The sequence below is a fragment of the Mastigoproctus giganteus genome, chromosome 1 (genome assembly GCF_048544385.1).
Source record: "Mastigoproctus giganteus isolate SK-2022 chromosome 1, ASM4854438v1, whole genome shotgun sequence".
Taxonomy (NCBI): Eukaryota; Metazoa; Arthropoda; class Arachnida; order Uropygi; family Thelyphonidae; genus Mastigoproctus; species Mastigoproctus giganteus.
In genome coordinates this window covers 33,034,877-33,053,522 of record NC_143575.1, presented here as the reverse complement: position 1 = coordinate 33,053,522, position 18,646 = coordinate 33,034,877, and the positions used below count along the sequence as shown (strand labels likewise).

At 33.8% G+C, this 18,646-nt stretch overlaps 1 protein-coding gene across 1 annotated transcript in view; it reads right to left on the bottom strand.

Annotated features, from left to right (window-relative positions):
- The window catches only part of LOC150090691 (ATP-dependent translocase ABCB1-like), a 125,549-nt gene that overhangs the window by 60,957 nt on the left and 45,946 nt on the right, over nucleotides 1-18,646 (bottom strand). Inside the window, exons 4-7 of the mRNA XM_090379448.1 lie at nucleotides 17,288-17,463; nucleotides 11,250-11,486; nucleotides 4,909-5,080; nucleotides 170-294 (exon numbers count right to left, since the gene is read on the bottom strand). Coding sequence (XP_090235574.1) covers nucleotides 170-294; nucleotides 4,909-5,080; nucleotides 11,250-11,486; nucleotides 17,288-17,463 — 710 coding nt within the window. The remainder of the gene's footprint in view (nucleotides 1-169; nucleotides 295-4,908; nucleotides 5,081-11,249; nucleotides 11,487-17,287; nucleotides 17,464-18,646) is intronic.

Below are 18,646 nucleotides of genomic sequence, written 5' to 3'. Positions count from 1 at the left end.
CATATGGATCAGCATGACTGCCTAAAAGTATTTTTCCCCAACTAGATAGCAAAATTAGATTAACAAGCCAGTATTACAAAGGTTCTACTAATTATAAAAACTCATTAGATTCATTCTTTCAAAATGACAAGATCAACATTTCTTTCAATAGCATACTCAGGGTACTTACCTTTCAATTTCCTTCTTTTCTCCCCCAAAGGCCACTACAGTTCTAATTGAAGAAATCACTTCCTCTGCCACTGCTGCAGCTTTTCCATAAGACTTAAGTTCATTTGTTGACATAGCTGCTTGAACCTTAAAGAGAGAAAAACACAAGAAAAATAAATTTAAACTTATTAATATGAAGGAATTATATGGATGCAGCATGAAGAGATAACAGTAAAATCTAGGAGTCTAGTTGAGCATTTCCATTTCATAAGACATGGATTCATACATCCAAGCCTATGAATTTAAATAACCCTTTCACTGCCATTACTCTTATCTCAAATTACTGATAAACTTCATAATCTTTGAACTTTTTTGAAAACTCTTACTACAACACAATGAGATGAATATAAAAATTAGTAATAAATAAACCGAATAGAAACAATTAAAAATATGTAAAAATATAATAGATTGACTCAAATATCTTTATCAATAAATCAAATGAAAAACAGGAGCTATGTATTTAAAGAAAATACCATGTGTACGACTGAGAATAAATCTAAATCACTCATAGCACTGTCGCAGGATATACAACAAAAAAAGCAGCATGTACTTGTTGAAACTGCTGGTTGTGTACGATAAGATTATGATCAGATGGTTGTGTATCAGATGCAAAAATTATCTAGGCAAGGGACCAGTTGATCTCATGACACTAATCTTGATCCTGTTGGATTATGGGGAATTTGAAAATGGATTTATATGGGGCTCACCATACCCATTTTAAGTTATGTGAGCTAGTCTAAATATGGAGGAAGTTTAGCTTAGCTGTCCTTTATATGTAAATATGCTCATAGGCAGGTATATCACTACTGCAGAACCTCAGAAGTTCTTAGTATAGATAGTAATGTTATATCTTGGCATTTCCTTTTAGTCTGGCTTATATAACTGCTCCCATGATACATGCAAACTTCAGACAGCTTATCTCTCACAGCAGCACAAATTTATTTAAAATACATAGTAAAAACTCAACATCACTTCAACACTTCACTGCATTGCTCAGCTGTAAGCTTTTTGATTCTACTGCACTGTATGCCAAATTTTTACCAACAACAAGGCATTTATAAAATAAAAGGCTTTTAAACTTGTATTTGTTTAACTTGTATTCCTATATATGATGCAGCAGAAACAGAAACACTGAAATGAAGAAAAATTATCTTTTTGAGCATTTTTTTCCTTCATTTCTTCAATCAACTTTTTAAGCATCTTTTTCTTCATTTGACAACGAAATCACCTGCCACCATGGGAAATGGGAGGGGGCTGACAAATCAGAGAATACAATATAAGAAAAGCAAGCAGAATCAGAATAAAAATGGTAATAATAGGCTAATATACTAAAGTTGCAAGATTATGTAAATCACAGCCTATCGAGAAACATTAGTCTTTCACAGCACTGGCACAGTTCATTATTAATAGTGCCTGGAGTGCTTGCATTGCAATGATGTGTGAGTATAAGATTTACTACTTTTTTTTTTTTTTTTTTGAAATTACAGATAATGTTTATTAGAAAAACTTTCAAGCATAAAGGCAAGTAAGGCTCCTGGAGTTGATGACATATACCCAGTAATTTTGAGGGAGGCCACCAGGGAGTTTATAGAACCATTGAAGTTATTATGAGGGCATCTTTGGACTCAGTAGAGATTCCTTTGAATTCAAGAAGTGCCAACATATTACCAATACATAAAGGCAGTTCTAAGAGCAAAGTTAGTAACTACAGACTGGTTAGTCTAACTTCAGTGGTAGGGAATATCTTAGAAACAGTGACTGAGTGAAATCCAGGGACATTTAGATAGATATGGCATTCTGAATAACACACAACATGGTTTTTTTAAGGGAAAATCATGTTTAATTAACTTAGTAAGCTATTTTGATACAGTTACTCATGAGCTGGATGTAGGGGGGGGGAACAATTTCAACATAGTTTATTTGGATTTTAGAAAGACATTTGACACACCTCATGAGAGGTTACTGTATAAGCTGAAACATGTTGAAAAATTCTAAGGTGAATTACTGGGTAGCTGCAGAGCAGAAGGCAGACAGTTGTGATTAGTGGATATTCTTCAGATTGGTGTAAAGTCAGAAGTGGTGTCCCCCAAGGATCGGGGATTCCTTGAATTCTGCTTGCAGTATATCAGTATATATATTTTCTGGATTGATTTCCAAACTTTACCAAAATTTTTTCAATAAGAAAAATATTTATAAATGCTGTGTTCTTTACACATATTATTAAAAAAAAAAAAACACATTAATTCTACTTTACACATTTGACTCAAGTCCTAGATTACTGCATTTTCACTTCTACTGAAGGCAAAAAAAAACAGGTTATAACCATAAAATATTTATCAATTTTGTTCATACACATATATTTCTGCTTATATATTATTTTTGGATAAGAAATATGCAGCAACTTTTAATAATTTTGTTTAAAATTAAAAAAAAACATTACAGTCAAAATATAAACATGAAAGTATTAGGTAGTTCAATTTTAGAGCCAATAAAATCATTCAGCAGCATGCAAAAATTCAAATTTACACATGCACATATATTTCTTCTTTGTAATCATGATTGTGGGCTTTTTTCCACTTTGTATTCTGATTGGAAGATAGTATCCATAATACATATTTATGAAATAAATAAGTGATAAAGAAAAATCATTTTATGTACAAAAGGAAATATAAAATGATTAGAATCTAACTTACTGAATAAAAAAATTCTTTTTCATCAACTGAAATGCTCTAAACAAAAATAATTACAATGATTGCAGCAAAAGAACAAACCTTTTCATAGTTCTCACTTGTTTTCATGTAAAATGGGAAATGGGAAAATAAATTTCATTGGAAAAGACTTAAAATATTCCTTCCACGGATGAGAAGACTATGCTTTATTTAGCAATTTAGGAGTTCAGGAAAGGTTAGAGCAGAGCGTGATTGACACGTTTCCTTGAAATAGAAATGCATGGACACTACTTTTTTTTTTTTCTTCACACTGTACCTGACAGGTACAGTGTGACCACTCAAGAGTTAATAAGAAAAGTAGGCTTTCAATATTATTTTCTTTTAAATAATATAGTATTAATAATTATCTAATAATATTAGATAAAAGCCTTTCTTTTAAATACATATTTCAATTCTAATAAATCTGAACAATGTATTTTGTAAACAAGATCTTCAAGTCAAGGTCAAGAAATAGTAAAGATGTTGTAGGGATTTAAACTGTGGCTTTGGAGAAGACATTTAATATCAAACTCCAACCAAACCAAAGATTATTTCCTAATGAATTTTTGGGAAGACTAGTTATGTTTGGTTTTTTTTTTTTTTTTTTTTTGGGGCATTAGCAACTAAGGCCATATTACTCCGGGATATACGGTGGTCATTCCCTGACCTTTCCGCATCCTCCGTATTTGGTGGTGACGGGCTCGAACCCCGGTCTAATCAAGAAGCATGTACTACGCACTGCTCCTTCCCACCTGGCTACGGAGGCACCTAAGACTAGTTATGCTCTGATGGAAATGAGATGGCACTGCATCTGGTTGAATATGTTTTGTAAGGATGCCTCATTCACCTAATTCAGGGGGGAAAAATGACTGACAACACCTGGCACACCTTTCCCCAGCTACTATAACAGTTCAAATATTTGCAGTGTAAAGCCACCCATGAAGATTACAGTGAACTGTTCTGTTCATTGAACTGACTACTGAAGTCAAAACAACAAGTCTTGTAAATGAAGAAAATATTATAATATTCTGTTTGTCTTGAAACTCAGCATGGTTTGATAGCAGTAAATTCTGTTCCCATAATCTATAGGTTTAAAGTATGAATATGAAGAAGTTTATATGAAAATTAATGGAGATTCTCATGCAAGATTCTCCTCTTACACTTGTCTTCTAATAATTCTATCATGGATTTTTAGGGTTTTGTTGTTGTAACACTTAACATTGCAACTATTCTAGAGTCTGATTTCAGAGTTGAAAACTTCTTGTCACCCAGAATTGCAGGTGTGAAATCCTTGTCATCAGAACTGCAATTATGAACTCCTTATCATGCAAAATTGCAGCTGCATGTTAGAAATAAACTGTGACACACAACTTAAATTCTGGATTACAAGAAACTTCATGCTTTTTTAATGATATAACAGTCTACAACATTGTGTTTACAAAATAAAAGCTCATCTGTTAAACAAAAAATTTATAATTAACAAGCAATTCATAAACATAAAAGTACTACATCAAACTGTACTTTATCGTTCTGAAATAATTTCGGGATTGCAAAGCTGATATTTATAAATCATGTTACTTATATTCTTCTTAACATACTGTTTTTCTCTTTCTACAGGATCAGAATCTCTCTGAACTAGCCAAGTAAATATGTTGTAAGCGAATAAAAACCTTCAGGAACACAAAACTTTTCTCATCTTTGCTTCCTTTTGTTCATTTACAATTTTCAATTGGAAAATTCCGAAACTAGTGATCCTACAGAGCAACACACATCCCCCTCATGCTAAGGAACATATCTGCTACATACTGAATTACTCACTCCAGTAATTCCACCAGAAAGATTAAATTATGCCTGTGAAAAACCATATTTTAAACAAAACTTTTAGTTTCTAACTGTTTGCACTTCAAGCACTAATTGTGAAAAACTGAAAATAAATTATTAAAGTGTTACTTCTTATAATTATGAAAATAGTTGGTATAATAAAATACGTTACCTTAGCTATGATTCCACTTGCTATAATAAGGATGGGCATAACAGACAAAATAACAAGAGTTAATTTCCACCCATAAATAAGAGCACAGATCAAGGATAATATAGTGGAAGACATGAAGTAAATACACATTGCAACTTTCTCTCCAATGCCATCCTGAATACGTGCTAAATCCCTGGAAAAAGAAACAAAGTTAGTTTTATTAATAGAAATATATAAGACTAACACAAAATCAAAATAGTAGCAGTTATCAACCAATGCAATAGACAGATAGAATGAAATGATTCAGTTTAACAATGAGATGGTACTGTTGCAATGCAGTATAAAAAAAAAAAAAAAAGTTCCTATTATTCGATACAAACCAAGGAGTGAAATTCTCAAATACAATGTATTATCATTGATTTCAAAATGAATTTCCTTCAATATTGACTCAATCTGTCTTATTATCTTCTCTCTAATGTGATAACTGATATAGTTTGCATTTATTGTAAGGATTTCATATATATTTTGTATTTATCACAAGGGCAAAATAAGAGTTAATTTTAATTAATTAATGAAGGCAAAAATAAAGGAAGGTATAATAGCAGGTAAAATAATTTTAAAAAACTGCACGCCGCCTCTGTAGTCAGGTAGGTAGGAGCAGCAGTGCGTAGCACACGCTTCTTGATTAGACTGGGGTTCGAGCCCATGACCACCAAATACGGAGGATGCAGAAAGGTCAGGGAATAATCACTGCATATCCCCGGAGCAATATGGCCTTAGTTGCTAATGCTCCTTAAAAACAAATAACAAACAAACAACAAACAAAAAACTGCAATACAATTTAGTAGAGTAAGCTCTCTAAAATCTCTAAAATTGAAAGATGCCAAATTTTAAAATTTTATGGATTTTAGAGACGTATTGTGCAGTTTTAGAGGATCATATTTCAATAAATATTAAGTAAAACCGATTTAATATTTATTGTACTCATATACATCTGTAAATATTTATAATGACTATCTTGTCCTTTCATCTGTTTTAGTGGGCAGAAGGTTTTAAACTGCATGGATAATGCTATGGTCTTAATTCTCACAGCAGAATAAACTTTCCTTTACAACTAGATGCCTTGGTATTGCACTAATTTCTACAGATAGCTTTAGCTACATTACAACTTTGAAAGCCAATTTTGTATACTGCATGGCAGCTTGTATCAATCAACTTCTCTACAACTATTTCGTCTTTGTGTTGTCAATAAAGATAATCTGCTATCTGATAAGGTACCAGTTAGTCCTAAAGCAGATTCTCACAGCACAGCAGTCTTCTCATCTTTTAAATAAATGCCCAATTAACTTTTTGGTGAGGCAATCTGTCTGAAAGTATCACAATAGCAGGGTAGCTCATTACACAGGCAAGTTTGTTAGCAGTGAGACTTCAGACTATTGCATTATCTATGCAGGTTAAATCCTGATGTAAGCAAAAACAGATTAAAGGACAAGATAGTCTGCAAACATCTTATCAGAGAGAAATGTCACTCTTTTTTTTGCATGCATTCTTAAAGAACAATGTGATTATTGACACTAGAGCTGGATTGCTTTTGGGATATTTCAGAATTGCAAATTTTTTTTTTTGCCAAACCTCCTGCCTCAGTCACCTTTGGCAGGTAATTCATACCAAAGATCTACAACAAGCTGTCTAAAATGCAAAGTTCATGAAATTCAGACCTCATTATTCTCCAAGAATTTATATTTGTTCCATACAGTTCTTGTCTCTCCTACCAGTGAGAATATACCCTCCTTATTCATTTTACTGATCTCCTTCAGAGCCTTACATGCCTCAATCAGGTATCTAGGGTGTCTAGTTGCAAAGTGTTGCACTCCAAGCCTTCTAAGCATTTTTCATAGGTACAATTAGTGCTACTCACCAATCAGAGCATCCTCTCTACAATTTCTGTTTTATTTTTAAGTGCAGCTTCCAGACCTGAATAGAATATTCCAAGTGCAGTTTCATTGTCATCTTATACAGAGGAATAATGACAATTCTACCCTATATGCAAAGATAAGATAAATCATTGATAGGATGCCATGTACTTTCTTGACCACCTATTTACAATGCATGGTAAACTTCATGTCTGATTGTTTCATAATCCCTAAATATATCTCCCCTGAATGAGGAGGTATATTTTCACTGGTACAACCGAGAAGAACCGGGGCAAAAATACAAAATTTTGGGGAGGAACAGAAGGCTGGATCTCATGAAGTTTACTTTTAGCAACATGTTGTAGATCACTGTAATAAAGTGCCTGCCACAGTGGTAGAGAGATAGAGAGTCTGTTAAAGTACAAAGTGGAACTGGATGACCGCTTTTTGGTGATGGAGAGGATGTGAGTGATAGAGAATTTTGTTTTTGGCAGATGCAGAAAAGGTCCAAATCCTTGCATCATTTTAGTTATTATAACGGTAGTAACCCCTAAATCTTTTTCATCCCGAACCACTTTAACACTTCCAATCAGTTTAAGTTACCCTAATGTACAAGTTAGTGCATTTGCATCATTTCTGTACATAGCCAACTACATAAGTAGTTATAAATTGGCATCATTAAGTGCCCGTCACCACCAAATACGGAGGATGCGGAAAGCTCAGGGAACGACCACCGCATATTCTCGGAGTAATATGGCCTTAGTTGCTAATGCTCCTAAAAACGAAATAACAAATAACAGCATCATTAGGTATATCTCATATTCACAACGAGTTGCCATGGTATTGCACCACCTCGAATAAGTAACACTTCACCATAGGAGAAGACTATTGTTACTTATTCTCAGCAGATACCATCACCCATATGGCACTGTTTCGGAGCCTATTGGCTCCTCATCAGTGAGTGGGAAGATACCCTGGTGTTGCAATTTTATAACTACTTATGTAGTTGGCTATATAAAGAAATGATGTAAATGCACTAACTTGTATATTAATTAAACTATTTATGTAACCTATGGCTTTAGCCCTAAACGATACCATAATTTAAGTTACCCATAAGTCCCTGTTCCTTCTTATATTTAGTAACATTAAACATTAACTACCATTTGGCACACCACGTCCATAAACAGCCCAAATCATTCTGAAACAACACAGCCTGGTTCTGATTATTATCCCCCTTTTCCAATCTTAGCTCTTGATATACCTAATTATCTTCCCTATAATTCCAATTTTGACCAGTTTATACCAGTAGTACACAAACTGTGGTCCGTGGACTGCCAAGGAGTTTGCAAACAAATCCCTGAAGGGATCCCTGATAAGGTGGACACTGAGCATTGTGTATCATGAATGAGTTACATGGCCAAAAAAAAAAAAAAAAAAAAAAAAAACATGCTTTTTCAACATTAATTCTGAAAGATAAGTTGTTAGAGAGGGTTCTGTCCCCCCCCCAACATTTCTGGAAGCCAAGATATAAGTAACTGTGTACAAAGAGAGAGAGAGAGAGAGAGAGAGAGAGAGAGAGAGAGAGAGAGAGAGAGAAAGAGAGAGAGAGAGATAGATGGATAGACTTTTAGTTTTATATTTTAAATCTTCATATTTTGAAAACTGGAAAGAGTTGGGTTAGAATTCTGCTTATCGACAAATTTTATTACTGAACACATTACTCAAAATAAAATATTTGAAAGCTTGCCTTTCTTTGCTGTTCAAGGTGCTACTTATTTCTAAAACTAATATACTTGAAAATAACTTTCAAATCTAGGAATTTTGGAACATAAAAGTACTTCCTCCCATTCTATAATATAAATTGCTTAAGTTGCCATACATCATTTAACATTGAAAATGACCCATGCTGAAAAGTTCAATTTTGAACTTTTGCTAAAAATTGTTCTTGTTCTTCAATTAATTATAGCAAATTTAAAGTAAATTACATATCCTTCATACTTTTGATGTTTGAGGCAGATATGTTCCCAGTTATTATGTCATCTTTTAGAGAAGCCAAGTTTAAAGTGTTGGATTTCATTAGAAGAGTTTAAAAGCTTGCAAACATTTTGAATAATATTCAAAATTCAAGGTACATTAGGCCTTTAAATTCTCTTCCTATTAATGACAGTAACATTAATTATCAGTAAATTATCAAAAGAAATAAAACACTATTTTGAATATATAATATTACAGACAGAACTTGGGCTTAGGTTTTTTAGAAATGATTACATTTATCCATGGGTTGACCTAATGTAACTAGTATCGTTACTTAACATTATCTTAATGTAACTAGTGCATAATCAAAATCAAATAGCATCACCCAATGAGTGAATCCATTATCCATTAAGTCCAAGTGACATCACTGTCACAGGAGAAACAATATGATCTCCAGGCAGTAATGGCATAAAAACATAATGCAGTATATTGTTAATTTCTCAAACTACATCACTACCTGCATTGAAATAGTATCATGATATTTACTTAAAATTATCTTTGGGCTGTGGGCTGGTAAACCAAATGGGGTCCAGAGTTGAAAAAGTCTCTGTGACACTGGTTTATACAATAACTCCCCATGACACCTGTATCAAAAGTTTTACTAAAATCTGGATGTGACAGATGCCACTGATTTTAAATTCTCGTTTTGTAACATTTGACAATTAGGAGTTGTAGCAATAGAGTTCCAGGACTGGTGCAACAAAAAGAACACAAAGTGAAGGAGCTCAAAAATGGTTTAATTTTTATTCAAAGTAATCACCACCTGATTGAATGCACTTATTATAACATTCTAAACGTTTCTGAAAAAGAGTCAGCAAAAGTGTCCAAAGAGATGATATTGAGTTCAGCAGTCATTTTGGGAAAGAGGATGAAGTCTACTGGTACAAGATTGGGAGAGTAGGGTGGATGGTTGATCTGTACAATGCCACATTTTGTTAGAAATGCTTTCACAACAACTGCAGAATAAGTGTGGACATTGTAATGTTACAATAATCAGCTGTCTTTCTCTCAAAATTGCAGCCTCACTTGGGAAATGTGCTTCAATACTCTTTGAAACACCTGTATGTAGAACTCAGCATTAACTCTCTCCCCTTCATGAACAAATTCCTTATGAATCACACCGTTTGTTGAAAAACATGATCAGTATCATCTTGTTCCTGGACTTCTGTAAACAAAACTTTCTGGGTCTTGGTGATGATTTTGAGGTCCACTGCATGCTCTGAAACTTCATCTCTGGGTCATACTAAAACACCCAATGCTCATCCCCAGTGAGACTGTCTTGAAAAGCCTGGATGTAATGTTTACACGATGACACTCTTTGCTGCTTCTGCACATCCACAAAGCTATGCAGAACAAATTTTGCACAGACCTTCCTTTTCCCTAAATCTTCATGCAGAATTTGACAAATCTTCTCATTCACATTCAACTCATCAGCCAACATTCTCAGTCAAATGATGATCTCTTGCTACAATTTCCCAAACTTTTGCAAATCTGTCCTCATTTCAAGAGATTGACAGGTGCCCACTTCTTGGGTTGTCCCAAACATCCTCATGTTCATCTTTGAACTGCTCATAACATTCAAAAAAACACACTGGTATAACTTAATAAACATTAAGTTTCATCACTATAAACAGTTTTTAACATTTCATACATTTCTGTTGCAGATTTTCTCAATTTAAAAAAAAAAAAAAAAAAATGTGATATACATTTGTTGCTCCATTGCAAAATTGGGACATAGAATTTTAATGATACTAATGAAACTAGTTGTTACTTGCAATTTGTCAGTGTACTGTACCACCATCTGTTGGAGGAAGTTTGAACTACAACATACCACTTTCATTTATTTTCAAACTCATCACACATGACCACAACAGCACCAGTCTGGGAACTTTACTGCCACACCTCGTATGTGCTAGAATAAGCTTAACAAAGCCTAAACAACCATTTTATTTGATTTTTTTATGGCCAAATTTCTTCAACAACAAAGCAATTAATGATACAGAAGAGAAATCAAACCAATAATGAAGGAAAAACTAAAACTGATATCACTTTAACAGCTATTTCAATTTTTAAATTTAAGTCATTTTGGTGGCCAAAAGCATGCCTGAAAGATGGTTACACTGTTTCATCAGAAATTAAAATGTTATGCCATGACAGTGACTGCACAACTATTTTTATCTGAGTTAACCACATATTATTTACAGCTGTGAACCATATGTTTCATAGAAGCAGATCTTGGCAGAGAATGAAAATGAGGAAAAAAAGCTTTTAGAGCTATGAAAAGTCTGGAAATGTGAATCATTCTGGTAAGATTTTACTCCCTCTTTTTTTTTATCCTCTGCCTCATTCTTCTCTCTTTTCCTTATTTATTAAATTTATAAAAAAAATTCATAAGTAAAACAAATTGATACTCACGCTGTAATTCGACTTGCAAAATCTCCAGTTTGATTAGTGTCAAACCAACTAATATCTTGCCTTAGAACAGCTTGCATGAATTTACATTTAATTCTGTGTGCTTGATTTGATGCTGCCATACTCAAGCAGCTAACCATAATATAACCAAGAAAGAAGAGGAATATTCCTACAGTTAACATTCCAATATTCATCTTTTCAGAGTCATCCAAAAACTTTTCAGTATAATTTTCTGCAGTCCTAATTAATGAACAATAAAAAATTACAAAAGAATAGAACTGATACAGTAAGACATTTATATAATGCTTATAATGAAGCAGACTGAAATTAAATAAAAATAATAATAAAAAAAGCAACAGTAGGTGACATCTTTTTATCAATTCTCTATTCGACACCAATCTCTAATCATAATGTGGGCATTCTTAAATGATAATTTTTATTAAAACTCACCACAATACAGTACAAAATATCTGTAGGTTGGTGCAAATGCATCATTTTAACATAGCTATCTACCAAAGTAGTTAAATTAATTAATTAAATTAGCATCGTTTTGGTTATATCTCATATTGTGACTGCCTTTACAACGAGTTGCCATGGTATTGTACTACCTCGAATAAATAACCCTTCACCAGTGGAGAAGACTATTGTTATTTATTCTCAGTGGATAACCACCACCCAGACGACACCGTTTCAAAGCTAGTTGGCTTCTTTTTGGTGGGTGGGCAGGTATCCTGGTGTTGCAATAGTGACAACCCAGTTATGAAGTATAACTTCACAATATGAGAGATGCCTGATGGTGCATAGTGATATAGACTATAAAGTATTTAAGGGCAAAGGCCACATGCTACGAGGTAGAATGACTAATATGTAGGTTAGTGCAAATGCATCATTTTAAATTAATTAATTAAATCGGCATCGTTTTGGTTATATCTCATATTGTGACAGCCTTCAATACCATGGCAACTCGTTGTGAAGGCAGTCACAATATGAGATATAACCAAAATGATGCCAATTTAATTAATTAATTTAACTACTTTGGTAGATAGCTATATTAAAATGATGCATTTGCACTAACCTACATATTAGTCATTCTACCTCGTAGCATGAGGCCTTTGCCCTTAAATACTTTTATAGTCTATATCACTACGCACCATCAGGCATCTCTCATATTGTGAAGTTATACTTCATAAGTGGGTTGTCACTATTGCAACACCAGGGTACCTGCCCACCCCACCGAGAAGAAAAAAAAAAAAAAAAAAGCACCTGGGTTTTTTTTTCGTTTATTACAAAATTCAGTTTTCTTGATCTCTTAGGCTCTCATCAAAACAGTTCCATGATATTGGTTTAAATTTTATAACTCATTTGTTTGGTTTAATATATCTGGTCCAATGGGTTATTTTTCACATTAAATTCACAAATAGCTTTGAAATGATCGTCTGAATTAAGATTTTTCATGATTTAGGTTTGGATTTTATAATTCATTTGTTTGGTTTAATAGATCTGGTCCAATGGGTTTTTTTTCACATTAAATTCAAACTTGATTTGAAACGGTGCCGTCTGGGTGGTGGTATCCGCTGAGAATAAATTACAATAGTCTTCTCCACTGCTGAAGTGTTATTTATTCGAGGTAGTAAAATACCACGGCAACTCATTGTGAAGGCAGTCACAATATGAGATATAACCAAAACGATGCCAATTTAATTAATTAATTTAACTACTTTGGTAGATAACTATGTTAAAATGATGCATTTGCACTAACCTACATATTAGTCATTCTACCTCGTAGCACAAGGCCTTTGCCCTTAAATACTTTATAGTACAAAATATACTAAATCTTTCAATGCAGTAAAAAATTAAAACATCAAAGACCAGAAATATATAACAATACCTCGCATAGCACTGATAATTGGTACCGAAACTGTTCCATGTTATATGAAACCGTGCTGATTGAGGTATAATTATAGTGGGTTTTAATTGAATGCATACCAGAGAAACAGTTTATAAACAAATTATAATAAATATATAAACAATTTGCACATGATAGCTAAAGGGATTTGAAATTTTTAAAAAAAATTTTAAAAATTTTATTAATGAAATGGTAAAATCATGAGAGATGAGAAAAAAGCTTTATTGTTTATTTAGATATTTCAATAATAAAGTCTGGTGAAGTCGTCTCCTCTTTTCCTCAGTGTACAAGTCTTTGTAGCATCAAATCCCATCTTCTAAAATTTGCCGTATCTTGATGTTCAGCATTCGGATCGCCATTCACAATCGCCTCGCAGGCCATACCAATCGATCCCTCTTTACCAAGACCACTTAATGCTCTTAATAGAAGTAACAATCTTATTGGGCCAATCCAGAATGATTCTCTAGCGTTGAATGTTTTACCTTATAATTCTGGAATTAATTTTTCTTGTGCCAACAGCCTGGTTCATGCCCATGCTACACAAGCTTTGCACCATCCATCAATGCTATAAATATTCTTGGTGCAAATAAAGAGTCTTACACTTTGATCATAATTATCCTACAACAGAGAACATTCTCAAGGAACCAAGTCATTAAAACAAAATATCCCAATATCCTTTTATTATACTCACCTCAGAGAATGCTTCAAAGACTCTATACTCTCCTTCAGAGATGATGGAGTCGCTTTGTCACCCCCACCCCACCATCTCAGCATTCAAATAGTTCTCAATCTCATACTGTTTCTATGGTTATCATCGATAAGAAATCGCCTTCCATGGAGAATCTCACTTGCCTTGTGAATGTGTTCTGAGTACTGACAGTTATTCAAAATTCCAAGCCATTTCTGCTCAAGCCAAAACATTCATTAATAGACTCAAGCCTTCAACCACTGCTGAGGATATTCAGAAGTACTTGAATAATGATGTGGGCCACCATTTGTAAACTCACATCACAATTCCCATCTTATGCTTCATTTCTGATTGCCAGTAGCATCCAGGAACAGAGCTCTGTTTTGAACACTGCTGTTTGGCAAGTGGGATCTCTCATCAAGCCCTTTGCTTACTCTGTTGCTTTGTCTCAAAGAAGAGAACTGTTAATGCAACCTAGCTATCAAGGGTTTTTAGCTAAGTTTCTAATTCACCTTTGTTATTTCTTTACTATGCTAATTGTGGAAGATTAAGGATATTAGTTCTTTTTACTCATTTTTGGGATGTCAATTCTTTTTCTACAGAAATATTTCTAACATACTGACTGTAATTTAGGGGTGAAGGAACTGTAGTGCTCCTTAATAAAAAGTCAATGTTCTTTCTTTCAGGCACTTCTTAATCTCAGAAAATATATCCCTGCTCCTGATATAAATTTTTCATAATATTATTCTATCTGCCTTCTCTTGTTGACTTGGCTCTGCAGTCATTTTGGATGATGTTATTGATCAAGCTGTATTAATGAGGCCAAACAAAGCTATCCCCATTATTATCGTGATTTACTATTTCTGGTGCTTTTGATTCTGTATGCCAACCTACATTGACTGCTATTCAGTTTCACTAAATTTGACTAAGCAATAACTGAACTCAGATTTTTCTATTTCCCCTACCAGGAATAGTTCTCACCTTGACTTAGTTTTTAAACGGATTCTAATATATCACAGGAAGATGTGGTCATCCTGTCTGACCATATCCAATCTTACTGGATTTAGTTCTTGATAATACTGACTAAAATGTATTAGAAAAATTGTCCCACTGTTTAAAATCAGCAGACTGGACATCTCTTAGCAGATTTTTCTCCGATTCTGACAGGCAGAACATATCTGATTTTGATTCAACTGACTGTTACATTGATTATTTTTACAACAAGCTCTATAATGGGATTCAGTTGTTTATTCTTTAAAAATCTAATTCAAAGTGGGAAGACTTTCCCCATTTGACGTCTATTTGGCTTATAACTATAATCCATTCCAAGAATCTCTTACATGAGTATTTTATTAAGAATCATACCCAGTTATTGCATGCAGCTTTCTCAGATATCAGATAAGAGGTTAAAAAATTAACCAATTCTCAGTATCATCAATAGCTCAGATACACTGAATTCGCTTCACACAACTCAATCTTTTCTGTGGTTTTGTCAAAAATTTAACTATTTGGCCTTATTTCCGCACTTCACACATGTGAATATGGATAAGGGTCATCAGATTGATTGTCTATTCTTAGACACTGCCAAAACTTTGACTCTGTTCATCCGAAAGTGCTTAAGTGTTACCACCTTTACTTGACTATGTAATTTGGTCATTAAACAAGAGGTTAGAAATGGTCATTCTCGAAAGGGCTCCATCCTTCACTGTTTTTAACTCTTGTGGAATGCCTCATCTGGGACTTACTGTTCATATATTTCAATGACCTCATAACAACACTCCTCCAAACTTTTGATGTCAAATATCAAATTTTTGCTGATGAGCTTAAAGTATATAAGGTTATAGATTCAATCTCCGATGCTCATATTTTACAGCCTCATATTAAATTCATCTCAGTGAAAACAATATGTCTTTAAACACAATTAAGTGCAAGCTTTTTCAGTTTTACCCTCAGATGTTGGCTTAAACCTTAAATACTACTGAATTATCATATTGATCAGTAAGAGATTGGGGCTAAGGTAAAGAAAGCCAACACGAGAATCATGGTAAACTTTGGGAAACTTATCGGACAAACTGGTTTCCCGCTACTGCAGTTGCTCCTTACATTCTCAGTAAATAGATGGTGCATGTTATAGGCTGTAGCAGTAAAAGTTGATAACAATGTATGATTAGTTTTTTTCTCATTATTAAAAACATATTATTGGAGTTCGTGAGTGTTTTCAGTTGAAATTTACTTACAGGCACACCTTCCAGACTGCCTCAGTCTTGGGGTGTTTATCACCCCCTTCCCGCTGTTTTAAAATAGGAAAACGATTTCTACTGCCATTACCAATAACATGCGCCATTTGTAGAAGTTGTTTCCTACTTTAAAACAGTGGGAAGGGGGGATAAACACCCTAAGACTGAGGCAGTCTGGAAGGTGTACCCATAAGCAAATTTCAGATGTGAAGGCATTACACTCGTGAACTCCAATAATTTGCTTTTAATAATGAGAAAAAAACTAATCAATACATTGTTATTGACTTCTACTGCCACTACTGATAACACACACCATCTGTTTACCAAGAATGTAAGGGGAGAAACTGAAGTAGTGGGAAACCAGTTTGTCCAGTAAGTTTCCTGAAGTTTGCTGTGGTTCTCGTATTGGCTTTCTTTACCTTTGTCGAAATTGGAATTGATCACTTTAGCCATCTTGGTGTCACCATATACTGTGATCTTCATCCATTGGCTCATATAAATAACAATGTTTCCAAAGATTTTCAGCTTCTTGGTCTTGTTAAATGCAATACCTCGGCTATTAATAGTGAGGTTACTGTTGTGACCCTTTTCAAGCAACTAGTTTTACCTGTCCTTGACTAAGGCATTATTTAGACCCTGCCATATTCAACCTACTACAACCAACCTACTAGATTGTGCTTCAGTTCAAATTTATTCATTTCCATCATTTCACGAAATTCATCAAGTTCGATCATAGAAATTATGATGCTCCATGCAACAAGTTTTATTTAATTCCTCTCAATTTACAATTTGACTTTTAGTGTCATTTATAATTTAGCTCATAATTTTAATGATTCTCCTGCTCTTCTAACTCTTATTCGCTGGGCTGGAATGTTCCGTAACCAAATTCCTGTCATCAATACATATTCTCCTTGCCTCTTCTTAGAACAGATTATTCATCTATGAGTCTGGTATTTCACAGTATGAAACTAATTAATTCTCACAAGACTGACATTTTTGTTCCCAAAAATTAATTCAGGAAGCTGACTACTAGTGTGCTAAAGTAATTTTTTTTTTTAATTATATGTTGTTCATAGCTGTAAATTGTTGCATATTGCTGCTTATTGTAGATTCGTGTTAATTCTTATTTTGTATTTTTGCATACACGTTAATTAGTATTTAAGCACTGTAATGCATGCATCATTCCAAATAAATAAATAAATAAACTTACATTCCAGTGAGATTTGTGTTCAAATCGACATTTTGTTCAAAGACATCATACTTAACAAATGAATCTAGAAGATTACCTAAAAAAACAACTAAAATTGGCATTGCAGAACCACATATTGTAGCAGACACACATCCAACTGCAATTAGTAATTTATCTAAACCTGAGGAAAACCGGAACTGTAAAAAAATAAAAATTAATTTTTATTTAAAAAATAAATTAATTAATAATAAATCATATACAGAAATGAAATTTGAAATATAATGTTTATTGAGGAAGGAGAAGAGAAATACAAAAAAGATGTTATACTTGACAAAATAATGCATATTAAGCAAGAAGTTCATGAAAATACATTCAGTGTGATCATACCTTAGGAAGTCAAAATGAATGATTTGCAGAAAACTTCTTTATAAATACTACCTCCTACTTTTAATCACTAAATTAAATAATAATAATAATAATAATAAAGTTTATACTCTGACATGATCACTAGGTCAGAGGACTTCACAATTAATCACTTCAATAATAAATAAAATCATTAACTGTATTTAGCAGTCAATGTGGGCCTGAACCATATGGTTCAGTGTAATTTGTGTGAATTTGAACTTTATGGCACTCTCAGAAACTATAAATATTTCATGAAAGTCTCCTTGAAAGCCTGTATATCTTTATTATCGAGACATATAGTCATAGATATATGGCTATAAGATGCATGCAATCCAAACCGAAGTAAATAATATGCATTATTTAATGTCCAAGTTTTGAGATGATACAAAAGTTGGCAGGGTTGTTAAAGACAGTAAAGGCAGTATGCTACTCCAACTGGATCTAGATAAGTTGGGCAAATGGGTTGAGAAGTAGCAACTGAAGTTTAACATTGACAAATGCAAAGTACTGAATATGGGTAGCACTAACCGAAGAGAAACGCACCAACTGTGTGGTACTACACTCAGGGAAGTGGAAAAGACCTGGGGGTAATTGTGCAGTCAAATATGAAGTTTGCTGAGCAGTGCAGACAGGCTGCCACGGCAGGTCATGGAGTCTTGTCAATGATATATAGGAATTTTGCTAGCAGGGAAAAGGAGGTGATTATCCCATTGTACAAGGCAATGGTAAGGCAATACCTAGAGTACTGTGTACAGGTCTGGAGGCCTCATTTTAGGAAGGATGTAGAGTTGCTAGAATGTTGCTAGAAGGGCAACAAGATTGGTGAGGGGAACCAAGGGGTGCTCTTACCAAGAAAGGCTTAAGTTCTACAAATTTCAATGCCTGGAGAGTAGGCACCTGTGAGGTGATCTGATTGAGGTGTATAAGGCCTTGAATGGGGTGAGCAAGCTGGATGCTGATGGGATTCTTCCTCTT